This window comes from Epinephelus lanceolatus, chromosome 6, assembly GCF_041903045.1.
Source record: "Epinephelus lanceolatus isolate andai-2023 chromosome 6, ASM4190304v1, whole genome shotgun sequence".
NCBI lineage: Eukaryota > Metazoa > Chordata > Actinopteri > Perciformes > Serranidae > Epinephelus > Epinephelus lanceolatus.
Genome location: NC_135739.1, coordinates 20493188 through 20510545, shown reverse-complemented (window position 1 = coordinate 20510545; position 17358 = coordinate 20493188). Strand labels below are relative to the sequence as shown.

Below are 17358 nucleotides of genomic sequence, written 5' to 3'. Positions count from 1 at the left end.
CTCGAAAGCAATAACCTCCTCAATAACTTCCAGCATGTTTTCCGCTCTACCTGATCAACTATGTCTGCTTTATTACTATTTACTGAACAATTACCTATCTCAATCAACAAAGATCATGTCACCGGAGCCATTTTTTGGTTGATTTAAGCAATGCCTTTAATACAGTAAATCATCAGATTCTGCTGAATAAACTTAGCTCACTTCAACTCTTCCCCTCTGTAACAACAATGCTATCAGGTCCCAAGTAGTTAAAATTAATCACTTAACATCTCCCCCTGTAACTTGTGTTATGGGAGTTCCACAAGGCAGCATCTTGGGCCCTCTACTTTTTCACTCTTACATCAGTGACCTTCCTAACGTGTGCAAATATTCTAATTGTTTACTATATGCCAATGACACTGTAATTTTTCTTGCTGATTCAAACTCTGACATCTTAAATTCGAAACTGTCATCTGATCTTAACCACTAACAAGTAGTAGTGCCACAAAGAAACTTGAAAGGTTTCATACATTTACATGTGTCATTTTGAAGGAACCAATACTGTGAAAAGAATCAACCTGACCATCACTACAAAATGCTTAAGAAGGAGTACAAACAAATGCATATAGAAAGGTTGAACTAAATGACGACAATAAAACACATTTTGAAATGATTAAGAGGAATTCTAAAACAATGTTAGTTATATACATTAAAGGTCAGTTTGGAAAGAAAGACTTACAGATTAAATCAAGCAGACTAAACTTTAAATATTTAAGTTATCTGCAGAGTCAGCCACGATATAGAAAGCTGCTCCAGATTTTAGTGACCACAACTGCAAGATCTAAGTGAAGCTGGTGGGGCAGTTAGCAGAACTTTAAACATCATTAAGGATGGTATAGTCTCCAGTAAGTTCAACAATATACTTTTGGATCGTAGGGAATGCAGGGAAAGAGACTTGAGAGGAAAAGTGTGGGTTTTAGGGAAAAGGAGGAGACAGGAGGCAGCAGGCTGTTCGCTGTATTTCTTGGATGAACTTGCTACTTGACGCTTGGCAGCTCTTGCCTCTTAAAGTTTGCTTTTTCACTTGTATACGTTCCCCATCCAGCTGGAAGCATTAAGCTAATTCTGCTACGTCAATGTGTTTACGACAACATATTTCTTCCTCTGGGTGTGCTCTTTATTATTTCCTTGCCCCCTGGTATTTATAAAACCCTGACTGATTAAAGGCTGAATGTTTGCCTGCTTGAGAAAAATAAATTTGTGAAGTCTGGCTACCCATCAGCCACTTCAGTGTCAAAGAATTTCTCCTTTAAAACTCTGCTCAGCTGCTTTGAAAATTCAAGCAGCACCTTGTTTAAGTCTCAGTGACACAACCTCTTTTTCCTAGAAAGCCTGGTACTCATTATAGCGAGCAGAGCTCCCAGCAGGACTGTGTGAATGTGCGAGTGTGTGTGGCTGACATTGCATATGTGTGTGTGTCAGATAAAGAGGGGCCGACGTGTTGCAGCTCATGCTTGTGTTTTTCTACTCATAGCTTACATTTTTCGAGCCCTCAAGTCTTTCCAGTCCCGTCAGTTTACAGTTCAGTCGCTGGCCCACAGATCGCCTCTGCTCTCTGCGTCCTCTCTTCCTCTGGCCTTGGGGAGCTCACTTACAGAGCCCTAGATCTCAGTGCCAGGCCCGACCTGCCTCCCTGCCAAAGAATCCTGCCTTTCAGGAACAGCAGAGGAGGAGGAAAAGTTGTGTCGGAGTGCCCACAGAAGCCTCTGGAACAATTTGGGGGCTGTTTGTATTAAGGACGCTGGAAATGAGGGCTTCACTTTTTTTAAACCCAGACAAGAAAAGGGCTACTGGGTGCTCAAATTTCATAATACTCATTATCATGGCCCCACTCCCCCAACTCAAACCACCACATTTACACTTAACTGTACTCTTTCTGTCACACAATCTGTTCATACAAAACTAGAAGTGGACTGATAACTCAGTACACTTATATCTCTGTCTGCTTATATGTCGGAGGAAAATGAAGTACAGATATTCCAAAGATACAGTATGTATGACAGTGTTTCCATTACATAGTTTGTCCGGCAGACAGCACTGTCACCCTCCCCTACCCTCTAATACAACCCACAGAAGGGTTTCCTAATATAGCGCTGCTACCAGTGTGGTTAGGTTCAAGAAAAGTATTATGGTTCGGGTAAAAATGAGTATGTTTGTTACATGACTTTACTCACGTGCATACCGTAAAACTTCAGTTAATAGCCCGGGGTATTATTTGCTTAAATCACTGAAATCAACAGGCCTATGTTTGGGACAGCCCTTTAATTCCTTTCACACAAAACTGTTGCTCAGCTAAGATGGCACGTGTGATCTTTTGATCCGAGGACCCTTACGGACTAAGGGAATATGAAAAACTTACAGGGTGATCAAGAAATGGACACATAATTTGAGGTAGTCAACTACCCCCTTTTATATATCCAAAGAAAAAAAACATGAACTGCTTGGCAACCAGACCAGGCCTCTAACTGAGGCAGGCATTTATTTGTCAAAATTTGTAGCCACACTGGACTAGTAAAACTGTAACTGTAACCAACATGGCGACTAAGTCACAAAACTTATGCTGTGTTAAAATGGGGTTGTGTTTACCTTGTAGCATGTTCACGAGGAGAGTCCATATGAATGCCCCCTTCTTGTGGTATTCACAATCTTGTAAGTGGAATTTTTCTGAAAGCTCCTAGTTCACAACTTTGTGTACACGACTGTCATAAACATGAGCTCCAGAGTTCCATTTGAATGCAGTGTTTCTCATTTCACAGCTAAACAGTACACTAAAATAAGTTTATGAAAACATTTGAGGTGAGAAATTATGATGCTATAAGGCCATTAGAAATGCCACAAAGCAACAGAGTAAGCAGAAGAGTATGAATTTTTTCAAAGATTATTTTTCCAAGTTAGTGCTGTGTGAATATAATGACACTTTCAGCAATTATGAAAAAGTTACTTTTTGTAAAAGTTACTCAGCGTTGACTTTTGGTTTCTTCTTGGTTCCTGTCATAATTACTACAGCCACTAGAGGTCAGCGCCTAAGAATAAACGTAACTATGAGTCTTATGCCGGGGCATCGGTGGCTTAGTGGTAGAGCAGGCGCCCCATGTACAAGACTGTTGCCGCAGCGGCCCGGGTTCGAGTCCAGGCTGTGGCCCTTTGCTGCATGTCATCCCCCCTCTCTCTCTCCCCCTTCTTCACACTTACCTGTCCTGTCCAATAAAGACAAAATGCCCTAAAAAATATCTTAAAAAAAAGTTATAAAAAAAAAAAAACTATGAGTCCTATGCCACGAAGCTGCTTGAGCAAACGACCTATGGCCTTGTTTTGAGGGGAGGACAGTCTCTAATTTTTCTACTGTAAAATGTCAAACACAGTCAAAAAATGTTATGTTTTAATGTATGAATGGATGCCTATAAGCCAATATATAAAACTCTTTTTTTTTTTTTACTGAAATTTATCAGTATTTCAGCAATAGCCTCAAAAATCCTGTAAAATCATGTTGATACAAACCTTCTGTCATTGTCTCGTCACAATCCACCTTAATGCAAAGCTAAAAGCAGCACCCATTGTCACTGTGTGACCCAGGGCTTGTGAAACAGCAGATTTTTGCTTCTGTTTAAGTTTTCACTCTTGGCAGGAAACAGTAGTAAAAGTGTCCCTCTGAGAGGACACAAAGAAAGAGAGAGGCCATCACACTCCATTAGTCCTGGCACTGAGGCGAGGAGAGCCCAGGGAATCGTAAACTCATCCTGGTTCCCTTTTTTGGAAAGTGTAGTGAAAGAGTGAGGGCACTTTAAGAGTTTGGTAAAGTTAAGGTGTTGAGCTTTGATACATGACAGATAAATATTAAACCAATGATACTTCTGTCTTGACTGTAACCGTGAGCATGAAAATAACAATGAGCAAAAACGGACATGAATATAAAACATTTTATCATAGTTCTGTTTGATATTTAATGAATTTCTCTATCTCTTTCTGCCGTTATTTTCCTCCTGCCAACATCTGTCAGGGACAAAAGCATGTGTTTATATTTACCTTAATGATTCAGGAAACTGTTCACCATAAACCTTTGTTGTGTCTGTGTTGGCAGAAAGCTGCATGGTACCTGAGGAGGCACAAACAGGAACTGGAGCTCCTTCTGATTGGCAGCAAAACCATGGGTGTGGAATTTACAGAAGGGGTGAGTTAACACAAAACAATATTATCCCAAATCTCTCTCATTTTTCATGTGGAACTACAAACTCAAAGCAGACGTTGGGGTATTTATTGACAGGCCCTTTAAATCTCAGTTTTGCCCGAAAATGAAAAGAGATTTTGTAATTTAGCAGACAGTTAACTGTAAGCCAGTCTACATGTGTCTGATGCAGAGCAGATCTCCTGCTGGGTGTGTGCCCCTGCTGCCAGCTGACTCAGTGCAGGGTAACAGGTGTCTGGCACGGCCACAATCCACTGCTGACCTCTCAGCCAACAGCGGCACCTGCTGGTCTCGTAGACACATGACATATATCAAATTTCTTGTACACAGCATTTATGAAATTACATGTGGTATGAATAACCTAAAGCATCAGTCAAATCACTCCCTGTTGGTGTGTTATTTATGTGTTTATTTACTTCCTGGCACCACAGCTTTTGAAGGTAAATAATGTCCTTCTTGTCTGTCTTGCAGAATTACTGGAGCAGCACAGGTGGAAGAGAGGACTCAAACAGGTAAATAAAGATCTTTGCATCTGTAAAACTTTGAAGTGCAACATCATATACTGTATATTACATTTCTGATTTCTTCTCATTTCATTTATTTGACTCACAACCGTATCACATGGTATGGAGTACAAACATTGCATAGAATAAAACAATGGCACACAGTGTGGCTAAAGCACAACCAGTGTTACTTAAACAAAAAAAAAGCACCTAGTTTACAAATTACTTTTGACTTATCTGATTGCAATATTAATTCAGACCTTGTTTAAATGATACTTTGGCCTCTGTAAGTCATTAAGCTTGCATTTGGACATTCAAACAAAAAATATGATACTCATCTCCCACACGATTATCATCACAGAAGCTGCAGACCCTCTGGTTTCTGTCGAGCCCCTTATATCTTCCCGTGATTTTCCGAATTCTGGTGTTATTTACAAATGGCCTGTCTGTACTTTTGGTTTTCGTGCAACAGATACTTCTCCAGTTTAAACTCTTGTTTCATTATCACGTGATGTCATACCTCTTAGCTCACTTTGCCACATGAACTGATGCTTTAGCCTCTGTTCAACAGCTAGTTTTAACCAGTTATGCTTTTGTGTGAGCCAGAGCTAAAACAGGCCACATTGATCCAGTATCTGCTTTACCTACAGTACAGTTTTTCCTCTCATTAGCTGAGACGTCCTCCTCTGTAAAAGCTGCAAAAGCAGATGTTAAGAATTTAAAGCAGCTACAGTATATATCAGTGTTCAAGTATTAACAATGAATCAAATGACTAGGTGTGAACAGAGTCTCTTGTAGTGACAAACCTACAGAGAATTATCATGCTACTCTGGAGTTTCCCTCAACTCTATAGTTGGCTTGCAACTTTACTCTTTTATTCCACTCTCACAGCTCTTATAGCATTGTTTACAGCTGCAGTTGGTCCAGCAAAAAAACTCCAAAAATCCCACTGCACACTATTGGCTCAGTACCAGACAGACACAGTCAGCACGCGGCTGGTGAACATAGTGGAGCATTTAGCAGCTAAAGAGGCAGATTTTTCATGCAGGCACATGGAAGGGCAGGGAGGTCTGCTCTCGCTGTCTCAGGCTTTTCTCATTTGCACGAGGAAGGGCAGAGAGGTGTGCTCTCTCTGCCTTAAGGCTTTTCATGTAGGTGTGTGGAAGATGCTTTCTGCATAAGGCTGCGGAGAGGCCCCAGAACAGAGCCATACTGTCAAATACAATACTGCAAATGGAAATCAAGTTTTCTTTAACTAAGGTGGTCCTGACTGAATCACAATATTGGCTCCTAACAACAGAATGCATTCTCTTTTCTGTGTCCTTCCAGGATCCCCTCTGGTACAGACGGCTGGATGGAGTATGTTCCCATCTCAGAGAAGAAGAACGTCACCATCGCTGCTGCACAGCAACTCAAAGAAGGTAACCTTCACTGCAACCAGAGATCAAGCAGACCAGGAGTTAAAGAGAAAATCATCGGTGTTTAGTTATATCTTCTGTGACCACCATGGCTGAGATAACATGTTGCACTCTTAAAACACTGTTCTGTGATCTGTGTAGGTGGTCCTCTGGTGTATGACAGCGTGCAGCTGGTGCGGAATTCTGCAGCCTTGAACGGTACCCAGCGAGTGCTGCTGGATCATGTTATATCTGAAGAGGAGTGTGCAGACCTCAGGCAGCTGGCACATGTAAGGACATTACACAACTTCAATAAAATAACGTGTTAACTCTTAACTGTAAGGTTTAGTTCTGACTTTTTTTTTGCCTTGTCCTTCAGGCGGTTACCATGGCAGGAGACGGCTACAGAGGGAGGATGTCTCCACACACGCCCAATGAGAAGTTTGAAGGAGCCACTGTACTCAAAACCCTGCAGGTACACAAAGATTAACAAATGATTGTATCCCTCAGCCTCTCAAATAAATGTCAAGGTTGCAAGAAAACAGCAGGTTGTCTGAGTTAAAATTATTTGAAGACTTAATTTTAACCAGTGCTCAATTGTTTGACTCTTCACTGCAGTATGGCTATGAGGGCAGGGTCCCGATGAGGAGCGCCCGCCTGTTCTATGACATCAGCGAGCGAGCGAGACGGGTTATAGAGTCTTACTTCCTGCTCAACTCCACCCTGCACTTCTCCTACACACACCTGGTGTGCCGGACAGCCATCACAGGTCACTCACACTCATCACTTGACACCAAAACACGTATACCATCATTTGATATTGACTCTTAAAGAGATACTCTTAAGAATAAGCTTAAATCTTTGTACTTGGGGTTATGATGGAGTTGTGGTAAATTTGAAAATAAAGGATCCAAAAAAAACCCCTGGAAAAGTACAGAGGATGTTTAATGTTTCTATGTATTTATACTTTTTGTGTGTTGGTTGCCTGTTCAAAGGCCAGCAAGATCACAGGAATGACCTCAGCCATCCCATCCATGCCGACAACTGTCTGCTGGACCCAGAGGCCAATGAGTGCTGGAAGGAGCCGCCAGCGTACACATACAGAGACTACAGGTCTGAGGCTGCCTGTGCAATAAACTGACTTCTCTGCAGCTGTATTACACAGTGGAAAATGACTTAAAGTCACTGTTATCACTCTAAGTGTTATGCTGAGTCTGTACTGATTGTTCCTTTACTTTTATTTTCAGTGCACTGTTATACCTAAATGGAGATTTTGAAGGAGGGGAGTTCATATTCACAGAAATGGATGCCAAAACAGTCACGGTAAGATGTGGGTTTTACTGTAAAATGATTTTACTGCACAGGAAGGCAGTGAACATGATTATATCAGACCCACAGGTGTTTGGTTTTTTTTTTTGATGTTATGCGTGAGGGTTAGGGTTGGTGTTAGCTTGTACAAAACTGACCTGGTTGAAGTTTTGTTTGAGGAATGGAGAAAGACACTTCTAGTATTCTCCCAACATTTGGCCCAGTGGTTTTCAAATGGTGTGCCGTGATGTCGATCCAGGTGTGCCGTGGGATTTTGTGATAACCACACATTATTATTGCAATATTCAACTTGACAGAATCTTAATCAGGATGTGAGATGGCAGTTTACTCCTCTTCGTCCCCTATGGGACATAAGGCTTCAATGAGCACTCTCCATTGCATTCGGTCCTTGGCAGCATGTTGGGCCTCTCCCCATGACAGGTTCATCTGATCGAGTTCTTGTGTCACAGTTCTGCGCCAGGTGGTTTTGGGCCTCCCTGGTTTTCTTTTGCCTGGTGGTGTCCATCTTAAGGCGACTTTTGTGATGCGGTCCTGCTCCATCCTCAACACATGTCCTAGCCATCTCAGGCGTCTGTGCGTAATCGCCTTGGTGATGCTTCAGCTTCCCGTTTTCTTGTACAGTTCATTGTTGGAGATCTTTTTAGGCCAAAAGGTCTGGCATATTCGTCGGAGGCATCCATATATATAATATTCAACTTGGCCTATACAAAAAGTTATGAATGAATTTTTAATTGACTGTATCAGTATATTTTGTGTGCTGATTTCCTAATAAAGAGGCAAACTCTAGCAAAAAAATGTAATTTAATTTTTAAAAAAAAATCTTCACAGGGAATATATTTGTCGCCATTTTCGTGTGGGAATTATAAGTCTGTGTCACATCAAAAGCCCTGATTGCCAGTCAATTTGAGGGATGATAACATTTAAAAGGAGAAAGCTGTGAGTGGGACGATGGATCGCTTTATTGCATGGAGCAAATTATAGCAAAGGATCAGCGAAGACGGCCTACCACCGAAAGAAAAGAGAAGGAAAAGTCAGTAGACAGGATCACGAAAGCTTCTTATTTTTATTTCTTAATGTCGTGATAAGAGTGATAACACACGTTATAGAAGCTATTGTGCACAGATATAAATATAGGTGTGTCTTGAGAGTTTGGCTTGCCCTTTGGTGAGCCTTGGGCACAAAAAGTTTGACAAGCACTGATTTAGCCAGTCTCTTTTTTACCCTTACTTTTGGCTTAAGTAACCACAGCACCTCTCTAAAGGAGCTTATATGAAAGTTAAGGGAGGTTATATGAGGGTAATGATGGTTAGGTAAATATTGGAAGGGAGGAATCATTCCAGGGTAATGTCATCCTGCTTTGTATTGCCACAAGCATTGTATTTGACATCATATGTGTAAAAAGAACAAGCCAGGATAGATGGCTGCTTTAACAGTAGGGCTGAAAGAATAAATAAGTTGCTAATTTATATACTAATATGAACAGACACAGGTGATTTTTAACCTCATCTCTGTTGCTTCTCCATCTTCTTCATCCTCTCCAGGCATCAGTGAAGCCCAGGTGTGGCCGGATGGTGGGTTTCTCATCAGGAGGGGAGAATCCACACGGTGTGAAGGCCGTCACCAGCGGGCAGAGGTGTGCTGTCGCTCTGTGGTTTACCCTCGACCCGCTCTTCAGAGAACTGGTAAAGTCATCTTTCAGTTAAGCCATAGGGCTAATAATCACTTTGCTCTTAGGTTCATCCTTATTTTGGTTTAAAATTTAATTAACAAATACGCGTGGTGTTATATTAAATATAATCTATTTAATTTCAAACATAGGTTCAAAACATTTTTATTCTTTGAAAGGAAATAACATGTAGTTAGGAGAAGGATTTACTTATCTTCTAGCAACAGCATCTGGTCATCATCTTTGGTTCATGACCAAATAGTTGCAAAACAAATGATATTGTATAATGCCATTAGCCTTGGCTGTACTGTGTGTTCAGTGCTAATTAACAAACTTAAACATGCCAACATAGTAAACTGAGACGTTTTAGCATTTAGCTACTTGCACCACTGTGTAAGTAAAAGAGTTGTTAGCATGGCTGTAGACTCTCAGTCCATCTCAATGTAGTTGACAATGCAGCTGTAAAAACTCAAAGCTTTTCTTCTTGAAATCATCAGCTGCTAATGCCAAAGACAGGTGTGTTTCGTCCCCACAAATGGACGGCCTTAGATCCACTCTTAGCTATCTGGTGTCACACAAGGACAAATGGTGGGAAAACTGTAATACTGGACAAATCCAACTCAGCTTTGGAGGCACGTCAGGCCAACAAAGGAAACGGTGGACCTCCCATTCCATCCTTGGAGAGCATTGAGCCAGCAGTCACCTCTTATTAATTTTCTATGAGAAATTCCCTCTGATGAATTCTTTGTCCTTTGGCTAACTTGAATATGAACTTGTTTTTAATTCTTCTGTCCCAGGAGAGACTGCAGGCGGATGAGGTGATCCAGGCATTGGACACACAGGCTGTGTGGGGTCAAGGCCTCAACATCAACCCCAAAGATGAACTGTAAGAGCAGCTCCACCCCCTCCCCCCGACCCCCTCCCATGAAATCCTTCTATATATTTTAACTATTTATTGAATCGAGCTTTGGATCAGAACTTTTCTATTTTTGTACTGTTTGAAGTGCAAGATTAATGATATTGTTGTGTTGTCAGGCGTTTTTTATTTTCATGTGTCTCTACACACAAGTACTTGAGTTTACCTTTTGCTCTTTGTCTTTCCCTCCAGTGACAGCTTCTAGTAGAGATTAAGAAAAATAATCCATTTCAGTTTCATTCTAAGTAAACTGTTTCATTTAAGACTGGTCGTATCTGTAATCTCACTGAACTGTGAAGACGCCAAAGAGAAGAACGGCAGTTTACTTTTTTTTTGTTTTTTGAGTTGTTGTTGTTCTGGGCAACTCATTCAATGGGTTTTATTCATAAACACTATGTAAAGATATTAAAAACACCTTCTTTTCAGTGGTCAGTAGTCACAAATGGTACCGTTACATATGCTATTACTAACAACATAATTCATCAGTGTTTGTTTCTTTTATTCCAGTGCCAGTAATAATTATGTACCACGTAGGCAGTGCACTGTTTTTCTAATTTGGGTACCTAAAGCTCTCCCTCAAAGAGTTTAAGAAAGAGATACGTTCTAATATGCTGAATATTTATGATCATGCACTCTGTCCTTCTCTGTGTGTTGACCCTGAAACTGAAAAATGTCCTCTGTCTACTACTTTGTCCACTTCTCCTCTTGTTGTTGCTGTGTTTAATCACTCTGCTCCTTCCCGGGCACACAGAGCAGAATATACTGGTTTACATGTTCACTGATACGAGAACATGGTGTTTAACTTTTATTTATGTGTTGTTATTAATAGACAGCTGCTCTCGTAACTGTCGGCATTTATTGTGAGGAACTTTTTTTCAGAAAAGACGTTCATCATTCCTGTTTCAAGGAATACATATGTGTATCTATCTTTTATGTCTTTTTATTTGTGTTGATGATTCAGATGATAGGCCGAGTCGTGCACTGTAAATCCAATGGAAAGAAACATGCAAAGAGTTTTTTTGTTTTTTTTTTCTTCCTACAATAGATTCAAACTGCTAACCAAGAAGCTTAATCCTGTTGGTATGAGGTTGGCCACTTTTGTTTCACTGATATTTAATTCTGAAATGCTGTAGCACACAAAAATGTATGTGTACATGCCTAAAAATTAAAAATATAAAACTCCACATCTGTATTTAATGTTTTATTTCTTCTGTGTGGTCAGGAAATTGAATATTCATTCTTTTGTATGAAATAAGAACGCCTTTTAATTGAAGAAATCTCCTCTTACAGATTTTTCCTTTACAGTTTCAACCTGTTGTAAACTTTAAGGTGTTCTCATACATCTGCATGTAACCAAACACCCTCTGACAAAAGGCATACAGCAGGCTAACAAATGGTAAATGGTTCAGCTCCCTTCTTCATGAAGAGCGTCATTTCAATTTAAAATAAAGTGCGTCTGCCACTACACTAAGTACAAGTAAAAAAATCATTCACTCAATATACTTTATCACACTGAGTAGAGGTCACTTTTCAAAATGTGCTTTAACACAGCACAGGAACAGAAATGATGAAACAAAACTCTAGCAACACCTGAACACAGAATCAACTATGTCTTATGTTTCACGTCAAGTCTTGTGTTGTCTGCTTTGTGCGTTTTCATGAGGTCATGCTGTGTGAATCCAGCGGACATGTTGGATTTGTTTGGTTCAGAAGCGATAGGCCAGCTGTTCGGTGAATCTGAACGGTTTGGTTTCATGGACAGTACACAGCAGGTCCCTCATGCGTCGTGCGCGCCGCTCCTCCAGCACCAACCTGCGGGAGCGCTCTCGAGCGGCCTGCTGCTCTGCCCGCTTCTCTGCACGTTTCCGCTTCAGCCACCTGAGGAGAAGGACCAGGTGTAAATTCAATGTTAGCACTCTGGGAAAACTTTCAAACTTCTTATTGCCATATCACGAGCAATGCATATATGGGGATACAGCATCAAAGGAGAAGTTGTGAAGTTTCTTGTCGCCTTAAAAGTGAATAAAAGTGTAAAATTGAGCTCACAGCTTGAAGGCACGTTCACACTCCTCGCGGCTGTGCAGGAGGTAACCACTGTCCTCCTCCAGCCTCTTCAGCTCCACCAGCTGCCTCTCTTTCTGCTGCTGCTCCTGCTTCCTCTGAAGCCACAGCCTGAAGGACTCCTCTGGGTCGCTGGAGTCTTTCTGCACATGGAGCAGAAATACATCCAACAATAAAGCAGTAACAATGACAAACATTTAGTATAGCAGTATTATTGAACTGCCCTGGCTCGTACTGTGATTGGCTTTTCCCTGTGTTTCCAATCAGTGAGGTTGGTCTGTTTCTTCTTACCCTGTCTCCAACAAGTAAAAGTATTTATCTCCTTTGCTGCAGAGGATCTTTCGGATCTATCAGGCGCCTAAAAGCTTGGTGTGAAAAATGCAGAAGCTTTCATGCATCAAGTTGTTCACATGAAAATGCTGTAGATATAATACTTGCCATTCTCTGCAGCCCGTGAGATTAAATTACAACTAAATTAGAATTTATTTAGGCATCATATAATTCTACCTACATGTGTATTTACTGTATCATTACATTCTCAAGCAGGGCTCGGCTTTTGTAGGTTAAAGAAGATTAGTAAGAGCAGAATGAGGTGCTTCTTTGAAAATGGGTGGTTCACAAGGGCTGAGCTGTGCCTTAAAAACTGTCCTTTCTAAAGTCATCTTCCCTGGTGTGGTAACCAGGGAGAAAGTACAGTGCAGCACAGACAACAAAAGAGATTAGAGTCTGGATTTTAAATGCTTCTTTTTACATATTTTACAGCGAGGAAAATCCAGCATGGACTGAAACGTTTGCACTTTTTCACATTTTTTTTTTCCACTGTTTAGCCCCAGTCTATCAATAGAAGCATTCAAAAATCTTGACTCTGGTCTAATCACTTCTGTCCGCTGTGTACAAGTCCTCCATTGCTGCACTATACTTATTTGAAAATGACAAATCATTCTCAGATATTGGAGTTACATTACCCACAGGTGAATGAAAAAATAACTTATGCTGTGCTGCTCCTCAGGCTCTCTGCGCCTCAACCTCCTTCTCACCTGCAGCCAATCTGGGGTATATGATGACTGAGGTGCTGCTTTTCTGTCTCTGTTTGCTGCTATGTGTTACTTTGCTGGGGTGCTGGTGAGCCACTTTGTGCTGATAGTCCAGAGCTCTCTGTGACTTCTTGTGAACTTCAGAAGGCAACAATTGCTGTCAGACTAACCTGTGTCGGAGTACTGTTACTTACACACCGTTGTCAAACTACAGTGAACTGTAAAACAAGCCTTGTTGTTGTTAAATTTATCTTTGTGAGGCCTCCGTCACCTGTTGAGCTTCATCCGTCCTAATTCAACCCTATGAGGTCATTGCCAGGACGCTCTGTAGGGGAGAGCTGCCAGTTTTGTTATCCTCTTTTTCTCCTTTATTTTAATGTTTGGTTAAGGAGTTAGCTAAAGGACTGTACTCTTCCTTTTTTCTGGCAGTTAGTTAGCTATTTTGGGCTGTTCGGCCTGATGTTTCTTTATGCTTCCATAACTGGCATTAAAAGGGTTAAACTGCACTACATGGCTCCTAATTTTCCCCCATCTAACCTTACGTTGCTTCCCTCACCCCTAGACCACCCTGGAGGACGAAACAGTTGGTAAAATTGTATTAAAAAATAGTCTTAAAGTGTGATCAACATATAAAAGCTTATCCCTGCTTCACATCTCTGCTTTGTTAGGTTAGGGTGCCCTCTTGTGGTCGTACCTTAGTATTCATCCTCTCCATCTCCTGCGCTCGCTGGATCCTTCTCTCCTCCTGAAACTGCTCCCTCTTCCTCATCAGCCAGGCCTTGAACGCCAGCTCGTTCTCCTGCCGCTTCTGCTCCTCTTCCTCCAGTTTCCTCTGCTCCTCCTGAGAAATCCACAACAAGCACCAAAGTGCAAATGTGTTGTTTTAATGTTAGGTGTGATTTTACTACCGTTAACATTAACACTTCTCTCCTACCTCTCTGGCCAGCTTCTCCTTCCTCTCCTGGATCCTCTGCAGCAGCTCCTTCTGCTGAGGGGAGAGGGTGTAGGTGGCCTGGCAGGGTGTCCCCGTGGCCGACTGCACCCGCCGCTTGCTGCCTCTCCTCTGGCTGCCTCTCTGGCTGTGGCTGGCTGAGCTGGGTCTGTTCCTGGGCTGAGCTGGAGGTCTGGGGGCGCGGAGGTGATCAATGCTTTGTTGGAAGGGGGACGAGCCGGCACGAGGACGAGGAGAGGAGGAGGACCTGTGGGTCTTACCGGAGCTCACAGCCTGCTCCTGGTGACGTGGGGAGGAGTAGTCACTGTTTGCTATTGGAGGGAGAAGTCCTTGACTCTCCACCTCTTTCAGGCTGACCAGGTCAAACTTACCATCCTTCTCTACAAGGACTCTGCCCTCCTTTACGCCTCCCTCACTGCTCTCCACAGCCCTGCCAGATCCTCTAGATCCTACGCTCTCCTCTCGAGGGGAAAGCTTCAGCTCAGAAAGCTTCCCCGACACTTCAATCTCTGCCTCTGAATCCTTGGATTTATCCTTGCTGGCCTGCCCCCCTTCCACCTCACCATTGTCTCCATTTTTCTCAAACTGCAGTGGAGGCACCACCAGGTCCACCAGCTTCTCTTTAAAATGCAGCCGCCTGCGTCTTGTCATATCCGGAGCTTCCTGGTCCTGCAGCTCCCGATTGGCCTGCTGGATCTTCTCCAGGATGTACTTCTTCTCCTCATCTGTCTGGTCATCCATCCCTGGAGGAGGTGGAACAATTGCTGCTGACTTATTTGGGTTGTCACTGTCTGAATCATACTCTAGTGGCTCCATCGGCGAGGGCCACCTCTCTTCATCTTCCTCCATCTCCTCTGTTTTCTTGCCTCTCTTCTCCTCCTTGTGGCTTTTGGGCTTTCTTTTCTTTCCTCTCTGTTTCTCATCCTCCTCCAGCTCTTTGTCTATTTCTGCCTCTATGTCCTCATAGTCAGGACCCTGTGGGGCGGAAACACACACAAGCTGCATTCACTAATTAAGTTGGAAGGTAAATGAATGAGCAACATCAATACTTAGCAGGTAATGGGCGTGCTGGTGTGATAACAGACATGTGTAAGCGTGTTCATCAATATTGCATCTGGCAGAGGCGCACAGCGAAAGTGTGTCAATAGAGTGGGTTTTGCATGCAAACAGGGAGTTGTGCCAGGTCGGGTAACTCAACACTACTCACTGTGACACTTTCACAGAGCGGGGTCAGAGACTCAAGCAGCACCCAGTCTGCAGTAAGTAGAGCAGCACTCCACACTTAGAAAACTAAGAAGCAGGGTGATAAAAAAATAACAGAAAGTAGAAAGGAGAAACACAATCTGCTCGTCCAATATATCTCAGATAAATTACTTACCTGGTCCTCACTCCTGCTTTCCTCGCTGATCAGCCAGTCCAGATCCTTCTCAAAGTCGTCCTCATATTCCTCCTGAGACTTCGTGATAACCACCTCACTCATAATCTTCACTGGAAGGAGATCAAAGACAAATTTCAGATAAGATTATTGTCACACCAGCAGCAGGGCCTGAGGACGGTGATATCAGTCAGAGATATCTCAACATGTGTGCTAGAAATTCATGCTTCATGGAGGATTCCTGATGAACTGAGCCATCATTAAGCCAAAATATCCTCTTGACCCACATTTGGTCCATGACAAGCTCTCTCGAAAAAACTAATTTGAATCCTCATGGTTGCCAGAAGTTGCATTTTAATATTTTTTAGGTCAGCCAGACATTATATCTTAAGACAAAACTCATTTTTTAGCTTCTCAACAGATTAAGCTTTTTTTGTTTCGGAAGGTAACAATGACTGCAGTCCCTGTACATCACTACATGGCTACAGCTCTTTCTTTAAACGCAGTTTCATTTTTTAAAAGATATTTTTGGGGGCTTTTTTTGCCTTTTTGATACAACAGATTTGGCGTGGGGGGTGGCTGCTGCAAGGACACAGCCCCTGCTGTATGGGACACCCTCTGCACCAGGTGAGCTAGTGTGCACCCCCACAGTTTCATCTTTAATTATATTTATCCCAAAAACAGGGCATGGATACAAATATTTAGACCAAGTTGTTTGGCCTTTTATTGTCTGGTTCTTCTATTTCTAACCAGAACTTTGACATCTCTGCAAATAAACAGTACAAATAATTGTATAAAAATTATTGTGATAAACCTTGCCAATTAAAGACTCATATTATTGTGGGTATAACCATAGAAAAACACACTTTTACCTCTGATACAGTGTGTCAAGTTTTAAAAATGTTAATGCTTTAAATTTCAGTGTTGGTGTAAATAATATATAAAGTAGATATTCTGCAGCAAATACAACACAATTTAATACAAATATCAAAATATGACTGTGCTGTAAATTGCATTATAATGGGGACATCACAGCTAATAGGTGATAGCCATCAGAGGTTAGAGGTTGGATGAGTAGCAATGCTAGACTTTGCCCTATGCTCCTCTGACCCGTGTGACTGACAATACACAGATAGCATCGCCTGCAGTACAGATCACTGTATCCCATCAGGTTTCATTTAAACAACATCACGCAGATCAAATTACAAGCAAAAAAATCCAAATTGTACATTCACTCTAGTTTTAGAGTCCCATGGATTAGAAAGCAGCTGTGTTTTATTGTGGCACTAATCCTCCAACATCTAAACACTACTGTGCTTATATTGGGATTTGTCGCCACCTACTGGACAGAAACCAGTACTGCAGGTTCACCATTAAACTATTTCTCTCTTTATTTATTACAAATATGCCCTCTGTTCTGCTGACATGTAGGTTATACTCACAGTTGCTACAGTTCTGTTGTGGCTTAGAAGCAATTTCACTGTCTACATGACAAATCTAAAATACACAGACTGTAACCCAGTTTACTTGTATAGCTCTGCGGGACATAAAAATAAACAGGACGGAAATAGGAGGCTGACTCGCAGGGTATAGGGAATCATATAGCTTAAATCAAACTGTTGGGCTACTGGAAAAAATAGCAGTAAAAAGTGTGGTCATAATGGTTGTTGAACTCACCAGCAGCCGGCTCTTGTGTCGTATTCCTGTTGAGTTAAACGCGGTTAAAGGTTAAAACACATCCAGCCGGGTTGTTTTCAGACTATCACTCCATCTGACTGGCCCACATAGTGTCTGACAGTCTGCAGAGCAGCACCTGTGCACATAATCTGCTTCTAGTCCCTCTACAGCCCTAAAAGGTTTAATGGACCCGTCGTCATGGAGACCTACAACACGCTTTACTACT

General features: G+C 42.0%; 2 protein-coding genes across 2 annotated transcripts in view; one reads left to right on the top strand and one right to left on the bottom strand.

Annotated features, from left to right (window-relative positions):
• Nucleotides 1-11217, top strand: part of p3h2 (prolyl 3-hydroxylase 2) — an 88174-nt gene extending 76957 nt beyond the window's left edge. The window contains exons 6-15 of the mRNA XM_033622311.2: nucleotides 4118-4207; nucleotides 4694-4734; nucleotides 6055-6146; nucleotides 6285-6412; nucleotides 6502-6597; nucleotides 6741-6891; nucleotides 7118-7235; nucleotides 7370-7445; nucleotides 8993-9133; nucleotides 9915-11217. Coding sequence (XP_033478202.2) covers nucleotides 4118-4207; nucleotides 4694-4734; nucleotides 6055-6146; nucleotides 6285-6412; nucleotides 6502-6597; nucleotides 6741-6891; nucleotides 7118-7235; nucleotides 7370-7445; nucleotides 8993-9133; nucleotides 9915-10007 — 1026 coding nt within the window. The 3' untranslated portion in view covers nucleotides 10008-11217. The remainder of the gene's footprint in view (nucleotides 1-4117; nucleotides 4208-4693; nucleotides 4735-6054; nucleotides 6147-6284; nucleotides 6413-6501; nucleotides 6598-6740; nucleotides 6892-7117; nucleotides 7236-7369; nucleotides 7446-8992; nucleotides 9134-9914) is intronic.
• A 6-nt stretch (nucleotides 11218-11223) lies between these two features.
• ccdc181 (coiled-coil domain containing 181) lies at nucleotides 11224-17285 on the bottom strand. Its single transcript, XM_033622312.2, has 6 exons — nucleotides 17133-17285; nucleotides 15459-15568; nucleotides 14063-15055; nucleotides 13823-13969; nucleotides 12080-12237; nucleotides 11224-11911 (listed from the first exon to the last, which is right to left on the bottom strand). Exons 2-6 carry the CDS (start codon nucleotides 15558-15560, stop codon nucleotides 11740-11742), a joined length of 1572 nt encoding a protein of 523 aa, XP_033478203.1. The 5' UTR covers nucleotides 15561-15568; nucleotides 17133-17285; the 3' UTR covers nucleotides 11224-11739.
• Nucleotides 17286-17358: the final 73 nt, after the last annotated feature.